Source organism: Pteropus medius, unplaced genomic scaffold (assembly GCF_902729225.1).
Source record: "Pteropus medius unplaced genomic scaffold, Ma_sr-lr_union100, whole genome shotgun sequence".
NCBI classification, from domain to species: Eukaryota; Metazoa; Chordata; class Mammalia; order Chiroptera; family Pteropodidae; genus Pteropus; species Pteropus medius.
This window is the reverse complement of record NW_024344378.1, coordinates 2,445,801-2,458,753: the sequence shown is the minus strand read 5'-3', so window position 1 is coordinate 2,458,753 and position 12,953 is coordinate 2,445,801. Positions and strand designations below refer to the sequence as shown.

The following is a 12,953-nucleotide window of genomic DNA, read 5'->3' as shown; positions in this document are numbered from 1 at the left end:
GCAGAGCGCTGACCCTGAGCCGGACCTCTGACCCCGGGCCTGGCCCGTGGAGAGGACTGCTCAGGGCTGTGGTTGTTCTAGTTTATGGTTTTCTCTCCCAGGTGAAGAAGCTGTCTGTCTCAGGCCTCACTCATCCCGTGGCCTTGGGGAAAGCTGCTCCCCGTTTGTAAAGGAGGTTTCACATTCTGTCTGGGGTCCCCTGCCCCGGGGTGCACCGCGGAATCGAGGTTCACTCCAACAGCCACGCACATGTTAAGTGCCTACTGTGCGCAGGCCTTTTCTAGGTGCTCTGCATAGCTCACCGAATGCAGCATCCGAAGTCCCCGCCCCCGGGCTTCTAGTCCAGTCCTGTCCCAGTAGACATCAGAGCAGGTAGAGGACACAGGACACTGGATGCGAGCCCCCCTGGCCTCCTCTAGATATGGGTTCCTCTGCCCTCAACATCAGGATGACAGACCCCAGGGACAACCAGAGGAGTGCGTGGGCTCTGGGTCAAGAGAAAGGGCTCCTGTCTCCATGGTGGGGGACACGGGCTGAGGCGGGGCCTAGCATCTGGAGGATGCGGACTTTACGGCCTGAAGCAGTTTGTGACTGACATGTATCCTGGTGTGCCCAGCCGAGGCCTGGAGCACCTGCCTGCCTTTTGACCCAGCTGGGTGAGCAGGAGCCCACTGGGGCCAAGCTCTAGGGTGACTGAGGGTGGGCGTGGATGGGGAGGGGCAGTGCTGGGGTGGCTCAGACAATCAGGCGGACTCCGCCTGGGAAGACGTCGGTCTCCAGAAGGCTTGGGCCGGGATCTGCCTTTGGAGAGGTCTGTGGGAAGGCGGGCATGCGGTGATCTCCTGCAGTCCCCGTGTGTCCCCAGAGTGGCGCTGGCCCCACACCAGCTCCTGCACCATCTCAAGAGCTAGATCCAGCTGCACACCTACAATGCTGGAGCCCGAGGTGTCGGTCACGGGGCCTGGTGCCTCCTCCGGCAGCACAGCCAGAGCCAGAGCCAGAGCCAGAGCCAGAGCCAGAGCCAGAGCACAACCAGTTCTCACATCAGCTCGGAGCTGGAGCCTGTCTGGCACCCCCCCAACACCCCCCCCGGCACCCAGCCAGCAGCCTCTCCCTCAGCTGGTCTCTCCCCCTCTGCTGGTAGCAATTTTTGTTTCTTTTCCATTTTTCTCTTTCCTCTTTTTGAATTTTATAAACATTTTGTGTGTTAAAATTTAGATTCAATAAAATGTAACCTTCTGATCATTTTAAATTGTGCAATTCAGAGGCATGAAGTACATGCCCGTGCTGAGCACCAGCCTGCTCCAACTGCAGTGCCCACAGCCAGTTTCGTCTGTTTCTTTACCTAGTCTGGACTAGTCATATAAGTGGGATCCTAGAGTATGTGGATTTTTGTGTCTGCCCACATTTTAAGAAGGACTAGTTAATTTTTTTTTTTTTAATTCAAAATAGCAGTCTTGTATTTAAGAGGGAAACTCCAGGAAAAAAAATATGTGAAAACTGAAGTCCCTATAGTAGATATGTTCTAAGTGTCACTGAGAGCCAGAAGCCATAGACAGCTGGCTCTCTGTGGCCGACTGAACACAAGGAAAACTTCCCAGTGGGGACACGAACGGAAACTAGAGCAGCACCCCTCAGAACCCAAGGCCAGGGCGAGGCTGAACATCCCTGTGACATCGGAAACCCAAAAAGTCAGGAACAAAAACGCAGTGCGACCGAGCACCGGGTCAGCGGTGCTCGGCCTCCTGTTGAGGATGCACCAAGCAGGGAGCATCGGGTCACCATCACGGCAGGTTTTATGTGTAGTGACAAGCAGCCCTGAGGGCAAAGCGAGGGAGCGGAGGCCCCACCAGATCCCCTGGAGGGAACTGAAAGGACACTCGCGGGACCGCTAAGGTCCCACAGGTGCACACCTTGACCTGGCAGTGCTGAGCCCGGGCCTGCATCCACGAAAGTCCCCGCACGCTTTGTCCAAGCCGTACGGCCACTAGTTACGTCCACAGACTTCATCGCAGGGCCATGGCCCAGCTTCTGAGCCGAGCAACCGGCTGCCATGCGGGGCTGGAGAGTATGGCCTGGCGCCTGCCTGCTCCCCCTCCCCCAGGCCCGGCGCCCCTTCCTCAGGAAAGCACGTCTAGGGCAGCTCAGTGAGCCACCGGACAGCCGTGAAGGTGCTCCATCCGGGCCAAGCTCCGCTTGAGCCTGTGTGAGCAGAGCCCTTCACAAAACCGGGCTCAGGGAAGCTGCTGGGGGTTTAGAGATGCAAAAAAGGCTCCAGCCCCTCCAAGCTCCACTGGAATGGCCCTGTGCCAGCCCGCAGCTGGAACAGCACGCTCGGCGCCCTCGTGGCAGCGGACACCCTCGCGGTTCCCGCCTCGCTGCGAGAGCTTCAGGCCTTCACCACCGAGGGTGCTGTTCAGATGTGGGCTTTGAATTACGGTCTCCAGTAAGTTGTTCGTTTCCTTAGTCCGAGTTTATTGAGGTTTTTATCATGAAAGGGGGATGAATCGTGTCACTTTTTTTTTGCATCAGTTGAGATGATCGTGTCGTTTTTCCTTCACTGTCTATGTCAGGTATTGCACGGACTGTTTTCTGCATGCCTAAGCGTCCTCCGCACGCTGGGCTCCCCTGCTTAGGCTGTGAGAGCCATACACATCCGTGCGCCCCAGGCATTCAAAGCCCTGACGCGCCCAGCGAGCACCCCTCACCGCCACTCCCGCCCTGCGAGCTCCTGCCCGCCCCCCCGCCCCTAGCCGCCTGCCAGCACCGCCCCTCCGATAGCCCCGCATCCGCGATGGAACCACCCCCAAGGTGGTGCTCAGGGGCCACCTCCTTGGGCTTCTGTGCACATCGCAGCCTTTGGGGCAGACTGACCGGAAGCTGGGTCACAGCCGCGTGACAGGCAAGCTCCTATCCTGACCGCAGAGCCTGGGTTCAGCTGGTCTTGGTCGCGCGGTGCCACTGCTCACCTACAAACGAGCTGAGCTCACTGAGCACGCGGGGGCCGCGCACAACAGTAACTGCCCCAACACTCACTGCTCTCAGCGGGGGGCCCCCTTCTCCTGGGGCCCCCTGCTACGCTTGCCTGGAACTCCCGCCAGGAGAAAAGAGGGAGCGGGGCGGGGAGGAGGCGGCTTTTCCCGGCCTGCCGCAGCGTGCCCTGCCGCCTCCGCGAACCCCGACCCGACCATGCACTGGGCGGGCTCCTGGGACCGTCTGGGGACAAGGCCAGCGGGACAGGGGGCATTCCATAACTCTGTCCCCAGGTCTCCGGCCCGCCTGGCTGGAGTGAGGCAGCGTGAGGGTTCCACGGGTCGGGGAGTCTCAGAGCAGCTGCCGCTGGGGACCAGCGGGACCTGCCTGGTTGGGAGCCGTGGGCGCGCTGTGCACACGGAGAGGTGGCGTCTTGTGCACGTGCTGCCCACGCCCCGTGCGTGCCCCGCCGCCCTCACCCAGGGGCCAAGGCCATGGCGAGCCGGGCTCCTGCAGTTCCCCGGCCGGCCCTCGCGGGACATTCCTGAAACTGAGGCCAGGCTGCGGAGGTGGGCGGGGTCCGGAGGAGAAGGGGGTCCCTCTCAGGCCGGGGCTCAAGCCTCCCGCGGGGCTGCCTTGGGAATGAGAGCCCCGAGATGCTGGGCAGCCCCTCCCACGTGGGGGGTGTGGCATGCACGGGCGTTCACACCCCTCCTTCCTAACCATCTACGTGCTCCGTATGAAGAGAGCATATTTGAAGTACGAGAAACTTAGCAGCGTTACCTGGAGCATGGAGCAATGAGGTAGAAGACATAATTTACAACATTTTGGATCTTGTGAGGTTATTTTTATAACGCATGTAATTAAAAATATATACATTTTTCAAAAATAGTTCACATTGAAGCAACGTGAGCAAAAAAAATTCCTATATAAGCAGGCCACAAACTTAAGGCTCACATGTATTTTTTATAGACATCATTTTAGGAATAATTATTTTATTGTTGATTATTTATAGATAGGAAAAATTGGCAAATTGTAAATTAAGTAGGTTACTACTTAGAACGTGCTTCATCTGAGCTTGGGGATATTTTGTGACCCTACAGAGATGGATGGATTTATTTAGGAAATAAAACTGAGGGAACGTAATTGTCTGATAAAACACGGTCACCTGTTGAGGATATCCCTTCTAAGACCGCACGGCACTTCCATCTTGGCGGCAGCAGGTGGACTTGTTTGGTTCTCCTGCCCCCCAGTGGTCATTTTTCAAAATGCAGACAATCTGTATGAAGGTTAATGTTTGAAACTCAGTTTCCTCATAATAATTTTGCAATATACTCATCATGTCTCAATTACATACTTTCTTGAGATTACCGACATTAAATTTAACTCTGGCATCTCTTGACTATTTGACTTAGTAAATTATCCAAAGCTACAATAATTTTCTGTAAAATTTTTACATCGATAGTATAATCTTAGATCTTACAACTACCACTAGGGGTGTTTTGCAATAAATGAAACCCTTTTAAATGTACTGTTTATTGCTATTAACTAAGTCTTTCATATGCTGTGTTTATTTCCCATAACCACCCACATACATTGTGAAGTATATACAGTATTATTGAGATTTCACAAGGAAATAAAATGATCCTGAAGGAGGCTAATAAAACTTAGGAAGTGCTACACCCCAGGCTTGAGACACTGAGTTTGGTTCCCTAACTTTCCTTCTTCTCTTAAAAATCCATATAGTTAATTTTGAATTGATTTAAAATTATTTAACCTGAATAAATTGGTAGTGTGTTCTAATGTTTTAACGTATTACTTAAAGCAACACTTATGTATCACATTTTTTCATATGCTAATGTAGGTCAACCTTAAAGACTTAGAATCTTTCATAAGAACCAAGCCCCATTAGGGAAGGTGAGTTTTTAGAAAGACCAAAAAAAAAAAAAAGTTTTTTCATTTTTTAACTGAAGAATTTAGATGCAGAAACTAGTGTTCAGTGTCCTTTTCATTGTAGACAGCAAATAGATGCTTGTGGGCTAAGAAAAAGTTGACCCAGGAAAAGAGTTACATTGTACAGAACTGAGTATGATTTTAGATAAAAGTGATTATTAGCGTCAAAAAGATTTTTTATTGCTATGAACTCCGGACTTAACTTTCTCAGAGCCCTTAGTCTAAAATAGCTTCATTAAAAAAATCCTTTGGGAATTTCTCTGATAGCCAAATCGGATCACTTCTGATGAAGCTATCAGTCATCTAATGGACAGGTCACCCTGGTCATTCTAGCCAGTAATGACTTTTTCTCTCGTGAATGTCTATGACATCCGGTCTATGCTGCTCGCACAATGCCAACTTCACACACAGAGACCACAGGACAATCCCTAAAGAGTAAAGAAAAATAATCATTTTACAGCGTTAAGCACATGAAACTCGTATGTAACGGGCTAAGTTAGCTGTTCCTAAAACAACCAGAGACATGTCTGGAAACGTGTGACTCTTCACAGGATCACAGTGACTGGAGTGAACCCTCAGGGAGGCAGACCAGAGGCTCCGCCATAAATAGAAAAGCTCAAGTCTTGGGCCGGTTGTACTATATTCTGTAGGAAGTGTATTAAAATATTCATGTAACTTTTTTGATGTTAATTTAATAACAGCTATGTGAAATACTTAAAACCCAGTTGTTTTAAGAATGAATTCAAGCAATTCTCACCCCCACCCCTAGGAGATGGGTATTCTTGTTAACCACACGTTCATGATGAATAAACTGACACACACAAGTTCAGGAACTTCCAGGATTTCTACTAAGTGATGGAGCGGTCTTTCCTGGGCCCTAGGGTCAGCACACGCAAACACCCCACCTATACTGCCTCATGTAAGATGGTCTACCCTTGTGACGATTATTTTTTATGTGTCAACTTGATTGGTCTACAGGGTACCCAGATATTTGGTCAATTATTATTCTGGGTGTTTCTGTGAGATGAACACATTAATTAGAATAAAGCAGACTGCCTGCCCTCATGTGGACAGGTCTCATCTAACCAGGTGACAGCTTGACTAGAACAAAAAAAGCTGACTCACCCCTGAGTAAGAGGGCATTCCTCCTGCCTCGTGGCTTTTGGGCTGGGACACTGATCTTCTTCTGACTTCGGACTTGGACTCCGACTAAAATTTACTCCATCAGCTCTCCTGGGTCTCCTGCTTGTTGACTATTGATGTGGGAACCCCTCCAAAATCGTGAGCCAATTCCTTATAATTAAACACACACACATACACATACACACACACACGCAAATACATGCATATAGGTAGATAGTATGGGAGAACCCAGACTAACACAGATTTTTGTCCTGAGAATGGGAAAGTTACACACGACACACTCACCTGCTATAAAGTCCTGAGAACAGGGAAACATATCTAACCTGTCCACTTATAGCAAGCACTGTTCTAACTCCTGTTGCAGTGTAGGCTTCCCACATTAAGCATGTGTTTACCGGAGAGAAGTGTCCAGAGAGCAAGAATTTGCCCTGATTTTTTTCATCTAGCACTGGCGGGGGTGGGGGGGCCGGAAAGAAACCAGACCTTGGCAAGAGGAAGGTTTCTTTCATTCATTTATCAGTCACTCATTGCGTATGCAGTAGGCAGTATGAAACAGCTTTTACGCTAGGTGAAAAAGAACACAGATGAAATACACAAATCCTGTCCTCACGGACCTCACGCTTCTTAGAATGACAAGTAAAATCTATACGAATAAAGTCCTAATTAACAGGGTGACTTCTATATCTTAAATGGGTATGGACCTAAAACGGAGCTTCAAAGCATATGAACCCAAAGCTGAGAGAACCGAAAAGGGAAATAGATCCATAATCACAGTTTCGATATGCTGCGATATCAATATGCTGATCAGTAATACTAACGAGTAGACAGAAAATCGGTAAGGGCGGCGGAGACCTGAACAATTCTTTCCACCAAGGAGGCATCGGACGTACCCAAACACTGAACCCAAACCAAGTGAAATACACATTCTTTTCAGGGGCGCCTGGAACACTCGTCAAGACAGACCGTATTCAGAGCCATGATTTCGGATATACATTTAAAAGGACTGAAATCCACATTTGCATCCCTCCCGGCCGCAAAGCTTCCCCGCGGACGGGACGAGGTGGCGCTGAGGAGTGACAGGCGGCAACGGTTCACAGTTATACGGGCGCCAGCAGCGACAGAGGGCGTGAGGGCGGCGGAGGGCTGCGGGAGGCAGGGACCAGGGAGCAGGACTCGACCTCTGGCAGGGGCCGTTGTGGGCAGGAGCGGCCTATCAGCCAGGGGCCGTCCCCCTGCTCCTGGCTTGGGTAAGTGGGTGACGATTTGGCAAAAACAACAGACAGGCGCCCGCCAACCTCCCCATCCCGCAGCCAGAAGCGGCTCTTACGCCCCTACCTCCCCAAGCCCCGCCCCGGCGCCTACCCGCCTCCTCCGCGCCGCCGCGCTCCCGGGCCGGAAGTAGACCTGACGCAGAGCCGTAAAGCACGTCCACTTCCGGTTCACGACAGCCGCTGCGACCGTCTCGCCGGCGCTCCGCGGGTAAGCGCTCCTGCCCGAGCCTCGCGGGATCGGCTTTTCCCTGGTTGCGGGCGTTTCCGTACTGTCGCCCCCTTCACCTTGGATCATGTTCAAGAAATTCGACGAGAAGGAAAACGTGTCCAACTGCATCCAGCTGAAAACGTCCGTTATTAAGGGCATTAAGAACCAGTTGACAGAGCAGTTTCCAGGCATCGAACCGTGGCTTAACCAAATCATGCCCAAGAAAGACCCCGTCAAAATAGTGCGGTGCCACGAGCACATAGAGATCCTCACGGTCAACGGGGAGCTGCTGTTTTTTAGACAAAGAGAAGGGCCTTTTTACCCGACGCTGAGGCTGCTCCACAAGTACCCGTTTATCCTGCCGCGCCAGCAGGTGGATAAAGGAGCCATCAAATTTGTCCTCAGTGGCGCGAACATCATGTGTCCAGGCCTGACGTCTCCCGGGGCCAAGCTGTACCCTGCCGCGGTGGATACGGTGGTGGCCATCATGGCTGAAGGAAAACAGCACGCCCTGTGTGTCGGAGTCATGAAGATGTCTGCGGAAGACATCGAGAAAGTCAACAAGGGGATCGGCATCGAAAATATCCATTATCTAAACGACGGACTGTGGCACATGAAGACGTATAAATGAGCCGCAGAAGGAGTGCGCCTGCGCCGATATGGACATTGTGCTGTGGCTGTGTTTGTGTCTGTGTGGCGGTATGAAGACGGTACCTCTGTGGTTACGTTGAATAAATTCAATGGATGCTAAAAAAAAAAAAAAGTAAAGATTTGGAATGACGCCATATGTCTGTGTATGTCATTGAATTTACGTTCGTGTGAGTGCGTACGCTTGTGTGTGTGATTGTGGATGCGTGTTTGCAGAGGGGTAATTAGTTGAGATCTGCTGTCTTGTCTGTCCAAACCGGTATCAGTTCAAATACAGGTAAGTTATCTCTTGTGGAAAAATAGATTTCAAAGTCAGGAGCGTACAGTCGGTAGACCTGCAGATGTGAGTGAAAAGATGGGAGAAAGAAAATGACCAGAGGGGTACCCTGAACAACTATTAATGTGAACGGTTATGGGATGAGCAGAAAATGGGGAGCTTGAATGATTGTACCAGAAGCAGAAAATCCAGTGGAAAGTACACAGCCAGCATCACTGGTTGTCCACTCAACAATCAGCCCGCCCTCCTTGCTGGCAGAACTGTCTCCACGTGAACCAGGTAAATGCTGATTAGGCCCACGTGGCGCTGCATTTCCCTGTGAGATGGACTCATTTATAGGTGGGCATGGGGCCTAAGGCCAAGTAGGATCTTTATTTAGGAACCCCTAGGAAAACGGGTCTCTTTTCTCCCTTGGTTTTGAATCCTTGATTTATAGGCGGGTATGTGACCTGTGTTAGGAGGGGTCACTAAAAGATTTCCGGAAAAGGTTTAGCTGGCTCTTACAGGCACATGGGAGAAACAGTTTCCCTGCCGCAGGCATTGGCACGTGATTTTCCTCTTGACACACACACACACACAAACGCACACACGGTGCCTTGGATGATTTAGGAATTGATGATTAATCAACCATGCACAGTCCCTGTATTGTGATATCTTATAAAGGATGTGGCTAAGTTATGCAAGATAACTTAGATTACTTTCTTTTTATTTGAGGTTTTTGAAATTTAAAGCCAAAGTTATCCCAATTTTTATAGAGTGGCATAGACACCCAACCGAAAAATTGCTTAAAGGAGGATAAAATGGATCAAATGAACGTTGATCAGTGACTCTTGCACAAGCAGTTTCAGCGTGATTTCAGGAATTCAGGATCGATTGCGTATATTTAAGGGTGCAGTGAAGTTCGGTTGTGGGAGTTTCTGTTATTCCTTACAGAATTTTGCTTGTGAAGTAGAAGATAATGGGCGAAAGCTCGAGGAAGGATATAGTCAAGATATTTTGGAGTTTAGGTTATTTTGCTGTTAATTTTATTGCTGTTGGATGTTTGTTGATGAGGTTTCTGAGTATTTTTATATGTGGAGGGGAAAGATTCTCTAAGAGAGGGAGTACTGATGGGAATGCCATTGGGGGGACAGGGAGGTAGGAAGGAATGGCTCCGAAACAGAGAGGTGGAAGGACTGGCCTTCCGTCCTCATGAATCTCCACGTTTGGATCATGTTTTACCTGTGACAACTCTTACACACTTCTCATCAGAGCACTTTCTTTTCCTCAGAGGATTAGGGCTTTTGTCCCTATTAATTCTTCACCCCAGTCAACACCATTGAGTCTGGCCACGTGGAGGACCTCTACGCTTCTCGTGACAAGATTCCGGAGCGCCAAGGACTCTGACAAACACCGAGGGAGATAGCCAAGGTAAGCAGCCCTACGATTCTTTTACCGGATCCTCACCAACTGTCCCCACCAAGAGGTGAAAGGAGCCCCTCGGGGTCTCTCCCAAGCCGCCTTTCAGGTCTCCCCACCTAGGCACATGCCTGACCTTGCTTCCCTTCCTGGTTCACCTGGACCCTTGCCAAAAGGTGATACAGCTGTGACTGCTGAGTCACAGGGTCTCCGACGCCGAATTCGGTGCTATCCACCGACTTACTGAGAGGAATAGGAAACCGAAAGTCAGTGCCAGGCCTGGCTTCTTTTGAGAAGCCTCACCCGCCCCTGCAGGCCCCTGAGGCCCCTCCCCCTCGACTCCTGCTCAGTTGCTTTAGAACAAAGCTGAAGGATCACGGGGTTCAGTGGGGGTAGGGGTCACAGCAACCAGCTACCGAATTTACTGGGATCGAGGTGGTTCCCGGGACCCTGGGCCTTCAGCGGGAAAATCAGGGAACTCTGAGTGCGTGGGTGTGAGCAGCTTATTCTAGGAGGAGCTCAGACTTCTCCCGCTCTCTTGGGCGCAGGTGCCCACGTCACCATCCTCCTTTGTCCTGTGGGGAGAGCGGCTTGGGGTTTAGGGGTGGCGGAAAGTGCTGAGGGCAAAAGCATACTGCCCTGAGCCTAGGGTCTTTCTGGACACTTAGGCGCATGCCCAGAGGGGGTGCCACTGGCCGGGGCCGAAGGAGAAAAATGCCCTGGGCTGCTCCAGCCATGCACGGGCTAGCTTCTCCTGCTACCCCTGAGTAGCAAGCAGGGGAGACAGCATGGCCTCCTGTGTCTGTCACAGGTTCTCACGCACACATGTTAAACCTTGGTCTGTGTTACCAAGGCGATGGGGAGAAAGACCTGAATTCAACCGATAGGGATTGAGAAAAACTCACAGAGAAAGAAGAAATGGTAATAAATCGCCGGCTCACTTAGGAAGAAACATATAACTAAAGTAATTAAATGTGCAGTTGAAATCCTTCAAAGAAAACCCCAGACCTAGAAAGTTTTGCTGGTGAATTCTACCAAACATTTAAGGAAGCAATAATAAAATATTTACAGAATTTCTTCTACCATAGAGAAGTTTTGGGGATACTTCCCAACTCAATTTATCAGGCTAACATTACCCAAAAATCCAAACCAAAGACAAGAAAATAAAACTACAGACCGATATCCTTCATGAACACAACACAAAAGTCCTTAAAAAACGTTAGCAAAGTGAGCCCAGCTATATGTAAAAATGGCAAAATGTGGGGTTTATTCTGGAAATGGAAAGCTGGTTCAATATTCAGAAATCAATCAATATAGTAAATCATATTAATAGATTAAAGAATGAAAGCATGCCATTTCACTAGATGCAGAAGAAAACATTTCATGTAATTCAATATTAATTCATTCAATAAAAGGAACTGTCCTCAAGCCAATAAAATAGACCTACAAAGTACCTACAGCTAACATATTTATTGGTGAAAGACTGAACACTTCCTAAAATCAGGATCAAGATAGGAATGCCCCATAAGACCACTGCTGGCCATTCTAGGCAGTGCAATAATGGGAGAAAAAGGAAAAAAGGCAAATAGCTTGTAAATAAAAAATAAAACTGTCTTTATTCACAGACAATTCAATTGTTTAAGTAAAAAATCCAAAGGAAGCTACCAGAAAGCTACTAAAACAGATAAGTGAGATTAGCAAATAAATATTTTTAAACCAATTGCGTATCTGTAAGTGATTATTGAATAATTAGAAATTGAAAATATACCATTTTCGTTAGCACCAGAAAACTTCAAATAATTGTGTATCAGTCTAACAGAGTGTGTGCACGCGCCATACGCCAAACCTCTGACACGAAAGGAGACATCAGTAAACGTAGTGGCGGGCCCTGCTCATGAACTGGGGGACTCCCTGAGGCGAGACTGTGAGTCCTCCCCAAATGAACGTATGCATTTTAAAATATAATTTGAGTCAAAATCACACAGCATTTGTTAATAAGAATTGGCAAACTATTTCTAAAATTTTAATGATTCAAAGGAACAGAAGAGCCCAAACCATTTAGAGAAAGGGAGAGCAAACTTGGTCTCTAGGCTCCCACCACCTGCCTTGAAGGCTTATTCTAGAGCTGCGGTAGAGACGTTAGCGTGATGTTGGCAAAAAGACAGAGACGAGAATCAGTGGGACCGAGCATCAGTGGGACTGAGAAGGTCCAGAAAGAGACCCGTTAAATAGTGTTGAGTGATTTTCTCCAAACTGCAAAGGTCATTCCACTGAGGAAGAATAGTCTTTTCAAAGAAGGGTGCTGTGGGGCATCTATATGTAAAAATAATGAACTTTGGCCCACATCTTGCAATGCAGACAAAAGTTATCTCAAAATGGATTATGGACCTAATGTTATGTCAGATTTCTAGAAGTAAGCATAGGAGAAAAACTCTGTGACCTTGAATTCAGCAATGGTTTCTTTGGGATAACACCAACAGCACTACACTTAAATGAAAACATAAAATTAATTGAAATGAAGAACTTAAGAGATTTGAAAGACACTATTAAGAAAACAAAAGGACAAGCTATGTACTGAAAGAAAATATTAAGCAAAACACATACTGAATAAATAATTAGCATTCAGAATATGCAACGAACTCTCAAATTTCAGTGGCAAAAAGACAGCAACAATAAAAAAACTGCCCAAAAGATTTGAACAGACATTTCTCCAAATAGGACATATAAATAGCAAATAAGCACAGGAAAAATGCACAACATCTTCAGTCATTAGAGAAATTCAGATTAAACCACAATGAGATACCACCGCGTATCTGCTAGAATAAACAACAACAAACAAGACCAGCCATGTAAGTTCTGAGCAAATGGAACTCACCCACTGCGGGCAGGATGCCCACGGCACAGCCCCTTCGGGAAAAAATCTTCACAGTGGCCGTCTTTGTAATCCCCACCCCTGACCCCCCAAAACTGGAAACACATAAAGGGACACATGTACCCACTCTCTTATTTTACTACAGATCTTTTGATGTAAATATATTACAAATAACGACCAATAAGGATTTTGCATATTACAGATGGAGGT

At 48.5% G+C, this 12,953-nt stretch overlaps 1 protein-coding gene across 1 annotated transcript; it reads left to right on the top strand.

The window, feature by feature from the left end:
* Positions 1-7,490: 7,490 nt before the first annotated feature.
* LOC120608990 (malignant T-cell-amplified sequence 1) lies at positions 7,491-8,316 on the top strand. Its single transcript, XM_039870990.1, has one exon. It carries the CDS (start codon positions 7,634-7,636, stop codon positions 8,177-8,179), a length of 546 nt encoding a protein of 181 aa, XP_039726924.1. The 5' UTR covers positions 7,491-7,633; the 3' UTR covers positions 8,180-8,316.
* Positions 8,317-12,953: the final 4,637 nt, after the last annotated feature.